We start from the raw sequence: 16,187 nt of genomic DNA, 5'->3' as shown, positions 1-16,187 counted from the left end.
CATGGAGGAATTAAAAGAAAGAGAAGACAGAACGTGGTGTCAGTGAAGAGCATCATCTGCTTAATAATACTATCAGTAACTTGAAAGCCACAGATGTCCTGAAAAATTGTAATGTGGATAATTCAGTTGACTATGGCTTAATTAATTAATTAATCCATTTATGCATTTATTCTATCTATCTATTATCTATCTACTTACTTACAGATCTCAGTCAGTAGTGGATCCTGCAGTGCTAAAACGCATGGATAAAAATGAGGAAGAGAACATGCAGCCTTTACTTTCTCTGGACTAAGAACCTATTAACATCACCAATAAATTAGGATGGAAGGTACTCCCTTTCAGCAAGAAGCAAACCATCGGGGAAGAATGTACCAGCTGGGAATCTATTTATTCATATTAATGTAGCATAATGTAATAAGGCAGCAGGTTTTCCCAGTGTGCCTAAAACATAGGTATCCTGGGTTGGATTTTTTTTAATCAATAATTTATTCTGTAAGTGCCAACTTGTTTGTAAATACAATGTAAGCTCCACTTCAATTTTGTTAGTCTTGATAGCAACGTAGTTTGGAAAAGGATGACTTTTAAGTCCCTGTCATACACATACACACACACACACACAGACACATATCACACTGTAACCAAAGGGGTAAAACATACATGAAAAAGATCAAAGCTAATTAAATGTAGCCCTGTTTCCTATGAAGCCATATTGCAGCTATCATAGTGACTGCTTCATCTTTTTCCTCTGAGATTCTTTTTCAGTATGTTGATACATTTCTTCACAGGAAAAGGGAAATAGAATATCATGGGAAATGTTATTGCAAACATAGTTCCTATCTAGGGATTATCATTTCACAGGAAACATGTCCTGAGACCCTCACTGGCCCTGTGTTATCAAGACAGAGGATTACAGTTGAGCAGGTAAATCAAACTTTTGAACTGTATGTTTGAGTCTTTGGGCACTGGGAAACAGCATTTCCTCTCAGTTAAGATGTAGAATTCAGAAACAGTGTGGACTCTTCTCAGACTTCTATCTTCACAATTTGTTCTTTACTCAAGCCTCCATTGTATTCTGTCTAATACACTTGGAGAACTTTTTCTCAAATCGCATCAACCAAGAGGAAGAGAATTCATACAAGCCAAATGTTTTGACAACTAATTTTGAACACAACACTTTTCACTAGCAGACAAGGGGCTAATTTCAGAATCATGTGAACTGGTTGATTAAAAAATACACATATATATATATATATTTTTAATGAGCTCTAAAGAAGTAAGAAGCCTATGAATTAAGGATACATACACCCCGTGATAGTTGTTCAGTGTGCTTAAAGATGTCATAGATTGTCATATGAGGTATTGCTGAAACCTACTTCAACTAAAGGTCATTGTAAACCAGGTGTAGTGAAACAGACTCTCACTGACTGTTTAAGGGCGTACTAATTTTATCTGTAATATAGTCTTGAACATGTGCCATATTGCTGAAATCCTTTTTACCTCAGAGGAACAACAGATCTTGGTATATATTTAATGGCATTTATCAACTGAGTTTTTCTTGAATTGACTGATATTAGGTTTCCATCATCCGCTTGAGTCTCTACATAGGAAGGACAGGAATGAATGGACAAACTGAATCTCAGAGTGATAGCTAAATCACCAAAGCTAGAGTGGGTGTTACAGACTAAAACTAGCTTTGAGGTTCACCATTAAAAGGGAACTCTTCCAATATGGTGGCAATATTTTCTTTTAGTTTAAATTCCTATTATCAGGGAAAAGAATCAAAGCCCCTATCACTTTTTTTTTTGGATTTGGGGCTTAATGGACAAAAACTATGTTTTGGAATGAAGAGAAGAGAAAGAACTCACCAAGTTATTGGGAACTGGAAACCATAAAGTTTTATTGCTCACTCTTATAGACTTTTAAACTCAGTGTTTCCTTTCCCAAATCTAACCTAAGTTGGACATCCAGATGAGTATTTGAAACAAATATCAGAACCTGTAGCCTAAACAGGAAAGATAGATGCAGTTTTCCTTCTCATATTGATCACTTAATCAATTTGCATGGAATATTTCAGATCATAATACCTTGGTACATTAATCTATTTTTAAAAAAAATTTTGGAAGTATCTTGGGAATAAAAAGAACACCAGTACATTAATTGATACAATTCAAAGTATGTTAAGAAATTGCTAGTAAATCTGAATTAATAATAAATTTTAAAATGCCAATTTATCTTCAGTGACAGAGAAAGCACTTACTGTGTCAAGTATTCAACTCAGTCTGCTAATAATTTAATGCTTAAAATGATTTAGAAATAAAGGATCATGGACTTTTCATTTCTTTTTTTAATGATTGTACTGCTAAGTGACCCTGAATGTCTGTGTTTTTACATGTTTGTGTATGTGGCATACAATTTGGAGCCTTAGGCTTCATCTTCTACATAATTCACTGTAAGGTTATAAGTCATAATTTCCAGTCTTATAATTTGGGGGAAAATTAATAACAATAGCAAACTAAGTAGAGTCAACTTCCAATGATTTTTGTGGGGGTTTTCCTGTGATGGACCATTTATGGCTTAACTTTGTAATCATAGATTACCTTTCCAGCTCCAGAAAACATATTCCCAGTCATCTCTCCTTATCACATAGCAACAGTGCACTCAAGGAATGTGAGCTTATTTTAATATGGACCTAAGAAAATGTAAACAGGATGGTAAATCTAATATATTTCAAATTCAAATGTAATCCCCCTCCTCCCACTTTGGGATATATGCAGTGCTGCACTGCTGCATGATTATAGCATGGAAAAAATGATAGTTGATTCTATTACTTAAAACATCTAAAAATGAATGGATGAAGTATAATAGTGATGCCTTTTGAAATTACTTTGTTTAGGTGATTCAAAAACTAAGCTCATTGGCCAATGACTTTTTTGAAGTTGCTTAATTAAGAGGTGTACATTCAACTTTATGAATCCTTTTCTCAGTATTGCCTAAATAGCATTTGTTTGGGAGTCCTTTGAGTGGCTTTTCTGTGACATTTGTCTCTGTGTAATAACTGTCAAACTTAGTTCCTATTAATTAGCATTCATATCTTCATTTAAAGAAAAAATGTAGTTGGTTATCAATATTAGACTGTTTACTCTATTGAAGCTGCCTCTCAGTTTCAAGAGCAGTGCTAAGCTTTACGTGGTGGTCTTGTGACTGAAGATATGTGTACCTAAAAGAGCTTCACTACATTTGGTTTGGAATAAAGGCCAGCAGCCTATTTATTCTTCTCCCCTTCCCTCTCCCTCCTCCCTCATTTCCTTTATCTTGTTGACCTTCAACTTGCTTTATTGGCAGCTGGCTAAAGAACAATAAATAACTTCTCTTCTCATTTTGTCATTGTTTTTTGCACATACCTGTCAGTATTGCTCAAAGAGTGAGAGCTTTTCATATTCTAAGAAACATAAAAAGTGCCTCTTTAAAGATGTAATAAAGCTGTGTTCTGGGATAGGAACTCCTATTTTTATTCTCTTTTAAAAAAGCATGTTCTGTCTCTATGTAATAGATCTGAAACTGAAACCTTTTGAAATTTGGAAAGGAAGCAACCTTCTAGACTTTGCTTTGTGCACTTCAGTTACAGTATTTCATCTTTGTTTGGGCTCAAATGATTCTTTATTAAGAGTTATTAAAAAGCCAAGTCCCATGCTAAATGAAAAAAAAGTATCAAAGAGAGCTTAGCAGGAAAGTTTAAGGAATAAAAATGAATAGTCCATTTCTCTCTACATGGGTTTTTAAGCAAGTGTAGGTCAAAGCACCAATGATTTTCCTATAAATCTCCATGTGTAAATGGCTCTTTAACTGGTGTTCTGGAAAAGCAAATTTTCATGATCCGAAAGCTGACTCCTATGATTTATCTCTAAAATCATCAATGGGGCAAAATGGTTTGAATGAAGTATTTGCAATTTCTGGTGTATTTTAAGAGAACAAAAGGTTATTATTATGTAATAGTTGTTTAATCTTCGTATGGATAATTGAATATTTAATCTCAAAAGGAAATCTTTTGAGCAATAATAAATCTGTCCTTGAGTAACATTTTGCTTTTCTACTCTACACTTTTTAAAGATCTTAGGGGAGGGGGATGTTGCTATGGGGAGAGGAATTTTAATTATCAAAAATTATATCAAGGAATCCTGATGATAAAGAATCATTATATATACAAAATTCTATTCCTATTTTACTGAAAAGTCAAAATGTTCTCTATGGTTAATGCTATCTTCTTAATTCTTTATTCATACATTAATTAATGACTACTTTTAAATTTGTCAACATCATAAGAATGTTGTATGTCTGTATGTACTGAAAAGTGAAGGGAATTTTGCAAGAAATATAATTTCTTTTCATTTGTTTTATCAAGTTATTAAATTCATGTGAGATAAGTGCCAGTTTTTCATTTCAATAGGCACAGTCTAGACTTTATGGGGAGGATCTGGACATGTGATGTCATAGGGAATAACCAGTGCAGAAACTCCCTTCACCAATCCAGGACAGTTACTTTCTCTGTTACTTATAGTCTTCAAGAGTTGACTAGCACTGAGAAATTAAATGACTTGCTCGTATTCATAGAACTATCACGAATCAGCAGCAAGATTTGAACTCAGATCTTCCTGATTCCACAGTAGGCTATCTATCCACTCTTTATCCACAACACCTGACCTATTGCATATCATATTAAGCATAGCGTAAAAAGTTTCACTTTGTGAGAACATCTGAAAGCTGAACATTGTTATGGTTGTATAAAAAGTCTCTTCTTTTTAGCCTGTAGTTTTTAGCCACCAATTCATAGCCAGCACATACTGTGCCAGTGCTGAAAGCTTTGCCAATCTTTATTTGCCATAAAGAAGGAAAAATTCTAAGGGAGTTTTTTGCTTTGTAGTATAATTATTGAATCCCAAGCTCATTATCTTCTTAGAATCTGGAAATCACTCCATATTTCAAGGTGTCATGATTTAATAGTATTTAGTTGTGTGTATGTGGGCAGCTAGGTGACACAGTAGAAAGGGTGCTGGGTCAAATCTGGCCTCAGACACTTAACTAGCTATGTGACCCTGGGTAAGCCACTTAACCCTATTTGCCTCAGTTTCCTCATCTATAAAATGAACTAGAGAAGGAAGTGGCAAATCATTCCAGTGTCTTTGCCAAGAAAACCCCAAATTGAATCATGAAGAGTCAGACATGACTGAAATGACTGAATGATAAATTATGTGTATGGAGATATAGGGAGTAAGAAAATCCCTGTGTTTTGTCAAATATACCAGGCACAGTACATAGTATGGAAATCAATGACAGTCATAAACACTGCAGTCTCAGATTTGCCAAAGACTTTGGAAGACACTCATTCTCTCTCTCTCTCTGTCTGTCTCTGTCTCTGTCTCTCTCTGTCTCTGTCTCTGTCTGTCTCTGTCTGTCTGTCTCTCTCTCTCTGCCTCTCTCTCTCTCTCTCTCTCTCTCTCTCTCTCTCTCTCTCTCTCACACACACACACACACACACACACACACACACACACACACTTGCTAACAGGACCTTTCCCTGAAGAATGAATTCTATCATATATCTGATAAATATTCATCTAACTTCTGCTTAAAGACTTCCTGTGATATCATCAGTCATGACTACTAGATATAATCTATTCTAATTTTGGGCAGTTCTAATTGTATAGAAATTTTTAGTTATATTCATCTGAAGATGAGTCAGCAGGCATAGTGGACAATGGGTTGGTTTTGCAGTCAGCAAGATCTGGGTTCAAGTCCCATCTCAGACATAGAGTAAATGTGTGACCCTATACAAGTCACTTTTTGTGTCTGTGCAGAGAGGAAAGTCGCTAAGGCTGTAAGTTGAAAAGCAAGTGCCAATGTGTATTGATAACGGAAGTTTTCTCACATAGAGCTTCTTTACTAATGCAACTTCAGTCTGGTTTTTAAAAAATGGAAATGTATCTCCTTGTAACTTAAACTGGTTGGTCTTATTCTAACATATGGGGGCAATTTCTCTGATACTTACTATTTCCCTAAATTTTCTCTTCTCCAGGTTAAATATTGGAAATCCCTTTAACTGATTCTTATATGGCACAATTTTGAGCTCTCGACATCCTAGGTCATCACTGGTCAATTCAAATTTGTCAATATCCTTACAAAAATGTGGTTACCAGAATGAATATCATATTGTAGGTGCAGGCTAATTAGGATAGAACCCAAGGGAACTATCACCTTCTTCATTTTGAACACTATATGTCTATTAATCTTGTTTAAATGATATTAGCATTTTTGGACCCATGTTACATTGTTGGTTCATATGGAACTTCCTGGTCCACTAAAACCTCCTACGTATTTTTCACATAACTAGTGGTTGACTAAATGCACCACCCTCTCTACCCTATTCTCCTTTACCCTCACTACGTGGGTTGCACGTGTAGACATTGCATTAGTTTGGGACATATATTAGTTTGAGAGGGAATAAACATTTATTAAGCACCTACTATGTGCCAGGTCCTATGCTAAGTGCTTTACAAATAATATCTCATTTAATGTTTTATGAGTATTATTCATACTCTATGTTGTTTTAATGCAGAATGTTCCCATGTCTTTTAAAAATAACTAAAAATAAGTCAGACTATTCCTATGTCATATTTTCTTTTGTGAATAAGGTATATATGTAAATATGTGTATAGTACACACACATATTCTTTGGATTAAACAACTATTTCAATTCAGCAATGATTTACTGAGATCACCTATGTGCCAAGCACTGTGCTACATGCTGATGATTCAAAGAAAAGAGCAAAGCAAAGCAGTCCTCACCCTAAGTAAATATGAAGCAACTAATTCAGAGGATCAGGGTAGGCCTAGCAGAAGAGGTGACACCCAGAATAAGAGAAAGGATCCTGAAAAACACAGAGGGGGAAGGAGAGCATACCAGGCATATAAATTGATTTGTGACATTCTTGGAAGTAAGAGACGAAACTTAAGTGAGTCAGCAACTCATATCCCCATTCTTTTGGGACATAGCTAGGATGAAAGAAGGTAATATCAACTAAGTCTGGAAAGATAGGTTGAGGCCAAATTGTGAAATACCTGACAGCTAAGCTAAAGAGATCATATTTTATCCTGGGAGAAAGAGTGAGCCAGAGCTAGGTGGTACAGTGGATAGAGCACTTGGCTTGGGGTCAAGAAGATCTGAGTTCAAATCCAGCCTCAGACACTTAGTGGCTATCTGAATCCCTGAGTCACTTACATTGTTTGCCTCAATTTCCTCATATGTAAACCAATAGCACATATCTTCTAGGTTTGTTGTGAGGATCAAATGAGATCATAATTGTAAAGTGCTTAGCACAGTGCATGATACACAGTAAGCACCATGTAAATGGTAGTTATTATTATTAGCTTTTATTACTAAAGGGATGTCTTTCCTCTTTTTTAGGCAGGAAAGTGACACAAAAATGTAGATAAACATTTCACCAATTTTTTTTAAATAAAGCTACTGTCAGTCTATATTGAACATTTACAGTGGACATAGATCATTAGGCGCATAGTCTAAGGCATTTATTTTATTTCATCTTGTATTTTGAAATGTTCTCATTTAGCTGAAGCAAGAGCGAATCCAGCTGTGATATTCTAACCAGACTTTTTTTTAACTGGAGAAATAGATTGGTTTTAAGTTAAGTAAAAAACTAATATAAATAAGTCCTTGGAGACATTACATCCCCCAAATGTAGTCAATATGTCATACCATGATAGACTAGATTTTGCTATTCAGTTCTAAAACCGTATTATATGCATTTTTGGTTTTGTCTTAGAATCCATATAGTTTCTTGTTAATAAAATAAATCAATTTTTAAACAATGGGGTTTTTCTTTCAAATTGTTATTTATTTGTGTATAATAATTTTCACTCAAAGTTGTTAGTGCTAAATTGCACCATATGAAGTAAACTCTTGCCAAAGGAAGTTTTTAAAGAGTGGTATGAAGAGAAAGGAATGATTTTATTTTTTTAAAAAATATGTATATGGAAAATAAGGCATTTGTTCTTTATAGCTGGTTTCTTGGAGAGGAAGATATTTGTCTCATAAGATTTAGAGAATTTCTAAATTATACAAAATATGAATACAGTTGTCTAAAGAAGAGTTTGAAAAATCTTTAAAAGTCATTTTAAAGAAAATAAACTTAAATGGTAGAGAAACTAATTAGCTAAATAGCCTCTAATTGGCACCTCTGCTTTTTCACATGAAATTAATTGACCAAAATGACTACATCTTCAGAAAACAGCATACAAAAGATAAGAATGAAAGGTAAATATGCTTGTCCTTAGGAATAAACTGCAAAAGAAAACCTCGACTTATATGCCATATGTAAATACATGCACACATACATAGATATGTATGCATGTATGTATATATTCAGCCTGGATAAGAAAGTTGTCACTTTTGGGGATCCTTTTAGTTATAGTTCCTGGGTTTTCACAGTGTTATTCTAGTCATGACAACCCAAAGAGATCTATATTTGGGTAAAAGGTCAAAGTAAGAAGAAATAAATATGCTCATCTAAAAAAATTTTATGTAGGTTTTCTGGCTTCCTTAGGAATCCTAGATCTATTTTCCCTTTCTTTTATACTTTTTAAGTATATAAGTTTATCTAGAGGTAATGTGTCATTGTGGATAGAGAGCAGGTCTCTGACTCCAAACAATATGGGCTTAAATTTGTCCCTTGGAGACATGTTGCTGGTATGATCCTGGATAAGATATTTAACGTCTCAGGGTCCCAGACAACTCTCTAAGACTGTAAGTTTCAGATAAGGTATCAGTTTTCATTGGAAAAGGAAATTTCCTCATCAAGAATTCCCCATGCTAATGAAACCAAAGTCCATTTGAAAAAAAAATGTGGAGGTGTCAATTTATTGGATCACCATATTATGTCACTGAATGTAGTGGGAGACTTTGCTAAAGACAACAACTAGTTTACTTTCCTGGAACTATACATATGAAAAGACCAGATATATCTAGAAACCTGAAAAGTGGACAGTTGACAAGCTTTTCTTTCTTTGCACTTGAGAAGTTGAAATTCTGCTGAAGGGAAACAGAACCATGTCAAGAGAAAGACATTGTTGGGTTTTTTTGTTTGTTTTTGTTTGTTTTTGTTTTTAATGGTAGAAGTCACCTTTTTTTTGAACAAAACATTTGTTTCAGGAAGAGAGGCATTGAACACTGTTTCAGCCAGTAACACTTGGTTTTTACTTTGAAGAGTTCATTAATTTTCTGTGGTTGATTCATTTCTCCCTTAAAATATTGATATTTTTCTTTCTACTGTTGTCTTAGAAGGGTGATGGAAGAGTGAGTAGATAGTAACCACTTACGAATTTAATATCTGTGGAGAAATGCATTCAATAGATAAGTATACATATAATATATGTGTGTATAATGTTGAAGTGATATTTGCATTGCATGACACTTTACTCTTGATAAAATCTTACTTAAATAATTTTTCTAATGTGTATGATATCCTTCTCCCTGAATCAAAGGCAGCCTCAGTAATGGCTCTTTGGTAAATGTCTTATTGAAGTTATAACAGTAAGATTATATATTAGTGTGGCATATTAGTAAAAACTTATATTAGCAAGAAGTTATATCAGTAAGGCCTTGGTTAAAATCCCACCTCAAATACTTAATAGTTTTATGACCCTGGAAAAGTCCCTTATACCACTCTGTGCCTCAGTTATTTTTAATCTGTAAAATGAGGGGGTTATACTCATTGTTCTGCAGCATCCCTTTGAGGTCTATGTCTATGATCCTTTTTTTGTTTAACTGTATTCACCTGTACAGCATACTCAATGAATAAATCACGTTCTGCTGCAACACAGGTTTCTTAGTGTCCTTTTAGAAGGATAAATTCTTTTTTGCTCTTTGGTGACAATGGAATCATGGATTGAGATTTCTCCTGGGTGTATATTGTATCTTCCAAAAGGAATATTTTCTTGAGAAGAATCTCAGAGAAAGACAACTACAATGTCTTTATCTGAAAGTCACTTAGAGCTTAAAATCACAGAAAATCAATGGTTATTGATAACCCTCTTATATAACCCCAAAAAGAAAAAAAATTCCAGTAAGCTGACAATCTCTAATTCCCCCCAAAAGGAAAATCAGGTGGTAATTATCTGCCCACGCATTCATAATTCATTGACAGTGGGGGGAAAACCATTACCCATCTCTTTTGAGAATTGTGGCAGTGGCGACATGAAAATTTTAGTTTATTTTTTAGGTATTAATATGGCCTAAAAATCTTTAATGTGGAACAATTCCAAATATAAAACTTATTAGCAAATATCTCATGTTAGTGGAACTAGAAAGTTGTCAATGTCATTACCTTTTCCGAAGCTCTAATATGAACAATTTAGACATTATCCAATATGATCGTGAATCCAAATGGTAAGATACTCCAAGATGCTTTCCAAATCATTTTCTCTGCATTCCACATACTAAGATGTTGTTCCTCAAGCCCTTTGTATTCTTATTTTGCTTTTCCTTTCTCTTCTAATTTTTGCTGATTTTTCAATTCTCACTTGCTTCTATTGTTGTTTCTACAATGCTTTCTCCTTTTAACCACCCCCTGTTTCTCACATACAAAGCCTTAGTGTGAACAAATTGTAACTCTTCAGTTGGCATTTGCCTTCTTTTCCCCTTCCACCTTGGCAAACATCAATCTTTCCCCTTTCTCATTCCTGCTGTTGTGCCTTTATTCCTACACTGTACCCATTCTAGCTTTCCAACTATCTTCCTAAAAACTTTCTGAAGGGTCTTCTACCAAGAAGCCTCCAGAATAAAATGAATGAAAGTAGAAGAAAAGAAGAACTGTCGACTTGAAGAAAAACAGAAGACTAAGCCAGAAATGAAACTAATGAAAAAAATTTTCAGAAGCCAAATCATTCTTCCTGACTTACCCACCCTCTCAGTGTTTTTTATGAAATTCTTTGCATATAGTCTTTAGACTGTAAGATTATTGGGTAGGGATCTGGGTTTTTTTTCCTCTGCTCTGTGTGGTATGTAGCACATTGCCAGTAAGTAATAAATGATTGTGTGAAGTGTTAGTTATAGAAACCTATGGTAATCAGGGTCAATAGATAATTGAGAACATCTGTTTTTGTCTTTCGAGAAAGGGCTAGAGGACTCTTGCTCAGGGACAGAGCAGAAAGTTATTGTATTTCCTACAAATTGTTCAATAGTAACCAATGGAGAGTGCATCATTTAGGTGTATGGCATCTCATTTTACAAATTTTCAGAATATGTTTAAGTGTTGTTTTAGAACCACAGATGTTAAATTCATATTACAGGTAATACCTGCAAAAAGGCATTTTAAAAGCAACATAATTTGGATTTTGTTTCATTCCTTTAATTCTCAAGAGTATTGGATCTTATGAGCAGATATTTGGCAAATTTGATGACTTATATGCTTTTGAAATGTATTGTGCAGCTTTTTTGAAACAGATCATTGTTTATTGTATCCTTAAATAATCAAATAAGTGTAATTTGTCACCTATTAAGAAAAATTTTAAGTCATTGTTGGTTACTGGGGAAGAATGCACTTCTGTTCAATAAAATTCAACAACTGAAAATTTAAATGCAGAAATTTGAATGTGTGTATTTGAACGCCTTTCTCAGTCTCTTCATAGAAAACAGTCTTTAGAAGTCTACAAATGCCCAAACTTAATTTTACTTTTCAACGAGGAACTGTTGCATGGTTTTCAGTAGGGAACATGATAGAGGAGTGACTTTTAGTAGTCATCATCAAACTTTAAGAAGTGGACATGCTCAGACTAGAGAAAAAAAAACTGTGGGATATTTTTGGGGGGATGGTCTTGGTTTTTATCTTCAAATATTTCAAAGCCTGTTACAATGGAGAGGTAACCAAGCCCTAAACCCACCTCACAGATTGGACAACAGGTCCCTGCCCTTCTAGCACAGAGTCAATGTAAATACTAAACAGCAATGGTTTCTCTTTTGGGCAGAAACCCTGAGGCTCTTCCCCTCCCAGTTTTTTTGGAGTTTTTGATTAAAGGGGCCATCTTTTGATTAACTTCTTAAGGAGGCCGACTCACTGAGTGGGAATTACCTCACTCAAAGTGAGAACCTGAAGAGACCTTAGTCTGGAAGGGCCAGGGTCTCCTAATGCATCCTGGGCCATCTCCAGTCATCCTGGCAAATATCAGGTCACTGGACCCAGATGGCTCTGGAGGAGAAAGTGAGGCTGGTGACCTTGCACAGCCCTCCCTCGCTCAAATCAAAGTCAACTGTAAGTCATGTCATCATTTCCCTGAAGTCATGGTCCCCTTCTAGAACAAAGGACGAATGCAACAACAACAACAATAGAGAGGCAACAGACTTGTTCTGCTTGGTCCCAGATGCCAGAACTGGGACTAATCAGTGGAAGTTACAAAGAGGAAGTGTTCCTATCAATACCAGGGAGAACTTTCTAATAATTTCTGCAAAATTAGAGTGGGCAGTAGTGAGTTTCCCCATCACCAGAGATCTACCAGCAAAGATTATATATATCCATACTGGAGAGGTTTCATTGGTTGGAACAGTAGACTATATAATCCTTACATTCTCTTCCAACTCTAAAATTTCTATGGATCATATGGAAATTCATTGAATTTTAATTGTGCCTATATTATTCTGACAAAGATAAAGGAAGTAATTAAGCTTTGACCAATAAGAAAATGGATTAAAGGAAAATCTAATGTCCCTTCCTGACTTTCAGTTCTCTTATCCTTACTTAAATTTTTAGAAAGGGCTGTCATGGACCAGTAGACCTAAAGGAGCACATTGCTGATCTTCCATCCCCTCCCCCTCTTCTTCTATTTGTTTCTCCACAGCACAGGATATTAGTTTGCTCTTTACATTGCTCGATATAGGCAGCAGGGCTTATAAGTCCTTTTATTTTTTCCCTGGTTTTCTTTCCTCAGGTACAATAGGAGATCATTCAAATCTGCTTTTGTCATTGATGCAATGTAAGGGGGGCTAGAACAATCTTGCAATACTAGTTTCATGCTGAATTTTCTAAGCCATAAAGCAGATTCTACACCTCTTTAATTTGATACAGTATGGAAAGTGATACTAATTTTCTACCAGTGAAATGACAGTGTTGAGCAAATAAGCAAATTAGCTAGAAGACCTAATTTCCTACTTCCATTATCTTCCCTGACCATTTTTCTTTCATCCCATATACAACCCAGCAAGGGAAGGAAACTTTGTACATTTTATTTCAAAGAGTTGCTCATTTGGAGAGTACTGAAGATCACATTTATTAGTTTTTATAGTATAGAGAATTTTACTTTCCAGAAAATGGTCAGAACATGAAAGGACTCAAAGAACCAGTTGTATCTGGATGGACCATAGGAATAGTTACTGATTATAAGTAGTTTTAGAGGGAACCTGAGAACAAACATGTCTTCTTTTAAGAGATAAACAAGCCAGTCTATATACTCTTAAGAAAGCACAGTGCTTCTATTGTCAACATTTATAGGGGGAAAAAGAAAAAAAATCATCACTACATTAGGCTTCAGAGTCATGTTTTAAGGGTATTTATTTCTTCCTAGGTATGCTACTAACTCAAGGGTTCTTAGGCTTTTGTGTGTGTGTGTGTCAAGCATCCCTTTGGCAATCTGGAGAAGGCTCTGGACCTCTTCTCAGAATAAAGATTTGCTCCCTATATTCATAACTGAAGGAAAGGCTAAATTTCAATTAGAGGTTCATGGAAATAAAGATGTAATCTTTTTCTCATATAAGTTCAAAGACCTCCCCCGCCCCTCCCTCAAATCTATCCATATATCCTTTGAGGGTGAATCTCAGGTTAAAAGCTCATGTAGCAATTAATTAGAGTTACAAAAATGTACTAAATTTAAATCCTTTCATAAACACAGGGACTAGTGGGCTGCAGAGCTACAATTTTAGGTGAAAACTGAATTAATCTTGTGTAGAACCAGGTCTTATTAACAGTGATTTCCTCTGACCAAGAGAGATTATCTCTTCCGTTCCTTTCTGTTCTCACAGTTCAGACAGGTAAAGAGATCCTTTATCAGAAGTCATTGTTCTCCTGAGAAACACTGATAATGCCCAAATAGGTAAACTTGGAGCAACATATCAATTCCTGCAAGTGGACCTTGGGGAAAGAATCCTAATACCATGGACAAGAAGGTGCCTAGTTCAAAACAGAGAGAGGAGCATTTATCTCTGTGGAGCTGAGCCACCAGAATAAGTTGACAGATGAGGGGAGGCAAGTGATCAGACCATATGGCTAGCCTCAGCCTGTGCTTGCCATGGATCTTACTGTAATAGGTTGTGGCCTTGGCAAGGAGGCGAGGGTATCAGTTGATGAAAATCCTTTTCATCTGCCTGACTCCCACTGTTTCTCTTCCTTGAATTGAGTCTGCATATTTGTGCTTTCTCTTTTCTGATGTGTTTTGACAGCTCTCTTCCCCACAGGCCCTTGCAGGGGGAGAACATGACTTTTGCCAGGTGTAGATAATCTTCTTTACTAACTGTCAACCATTGAAATGTCTACAGACATTGAAGGACTACAGGTGGGGCCATGTCAGCAATGTATCCGTGATGCATGGTAAGTAACATGCAGGCCATGGGTTATTGTTTCACATGCTGAGTTTCATACAGGAATATTCAAAGATAAGTATTGCTGTGTAATCCATTAAGAACTACCTCATGCATTTTCTTAAAGCTAGACCCATGATTTCATCAAGGCAAGAGAACTCCTGGTGAAGAACTCCCTTTGCCAATACTGATCAACACCCTCTCAGCAGGTTATAATTTTAAAGAACTGCCTGGTACGTTGAGACATTATGACTTGCTCAGGATCACATAGCCAGTATGGGGGAAGGGAGGACTTGAATTCATGTCTTCCCAACCATAGGCCAGCTCTCTATCTACTCTTCCATCCTGTTTCTTACCTTATTAAATTTATGGAAAAGAAAAAAGTTTATTGATCTAATCATATCTTCTGTTTCATCAACCTGAATACCACTTTCATGAGCTGATTCAGTTCATTGCTGTTTTGAAGCCTTGGAGACATATATAATCAGTAGGTTGGTATCATATATACATGCATATACATATATATATATGTATATGTCACGTATGCATATGTATTATATATAATTTTTAAAACAAATTTTCTAAGGGAATTTAAAAATTGTTGCGTGGGAACATAAATCTTCAACTTTTCTATCCGGGTTTTTCCTCCTTCCTCATTTAATGAATCCAGTATAATTATTTTGTCACGCAAATTTCACCAAAAATACCAAAACAAAATTCAGGATGCCAGACCAGGAGTTATACAAAACAACAAAAACATCCTAGAGCAGGGGTTCTTAAACTTCTTTTATTGTCATAGAATCCCTTTGGTACTATCCTGAAGAAAATGGATCTCTTTTCAAGATTTTTTTAAGTAATTGAAGGAAATGCTAAATTTCACTTTAAAGTTAGTGAAAAGAAAAAAGAAAACTTTTTTTTCCCATTCAAGTCCAGAAATCCCTCAAATATAATGGAATCCACTGAGGTTAAAAATGATTTTCCTAGAGGAAGACTGAGCTAGAGCTCTCTTTTTACTTAGCACAACATAAAATAGATATTTCCTAATTATTCAGTTTATTTGATCAATGGAACCTATCAATTTGGATGATTTGCAATTTCATACTGGGGGAAAGAAAACCAACAATGTAGTTGGTATAGCATGGAAGCAAATGCATACAAGTTTAGGTCCTCTTCATCAATATAATAATTAAAAGGCAGCTTATAGGATGATTAAGTTTTACTTGAAAAAAAAGTTTGATGATCTCAGATTACATGTTAAACAGGTTTAAAATGTATTGGAATATTTCTAGAATAGGCAAAGATGACTTCACAAAACACCTAGTAAAGACTGATAATAAATACATGCCATTGGACTTACTAAATGCAATCTTTGCTGTTTCATTTCCAAATGAAGCATATGAAAAAGCTAAGAATCAAGAGAAGAAGTGAAAGGCCATCCATGGGTGAAATTTATAAGAACTCAACCACCTATATGTCAACAATATGATATTGAACAAATGGCTGTCATGAATTGGTTTACATAAATGAAGAGGGTCATGATTGTGATTCAAGATCA

At 35.2% G+C, this 16,187-nt stretch overlaps 1 protein-coding gene across 1 annotated transcript in view; it reads left to right on the top strand.

Annotated features, from left to right (window-relative positions):
• CLVS2 (clavesin 2) overlaps positions 1-3,376 on the top strand; it is a 98,708-nt gene extending 95,332 nt beyond the window's left edge. The window contains exon 5 of the mRNA XM_036769245.1: positions 205-3,376. Within this exon, the coding sequence (XP_036625140.1) occupies positions 205-292 (88 nt within the window). The 3' untranslated portion in view covers positions 293-3,376. The remainder of the gene's footprint in view (positions 1-204) is intronic.
• Positions 3,377-16,187: the final 12,811 nt, after the last annotated feature.

The sequence above is a fragment of the Trichosurus vulpecula genome, chromosome 7 (genome assembly GCF_011100635.1).
Source record: "Trichosurus vulpecula isolate mTriVul1 chromosome 7, mTriVul1.pri, whole genome shotgun sequence".
NCBI classification, from domain to species: Eukaryota; Metazoa; Chordata; class Mammalia; order Diprotodontia; family Phalangeridae; genus Trichosurus; species Trichosurus vulpecula.
This window is presented reverse-complemented; position numbering and strand designations above follow the sequence as displayed.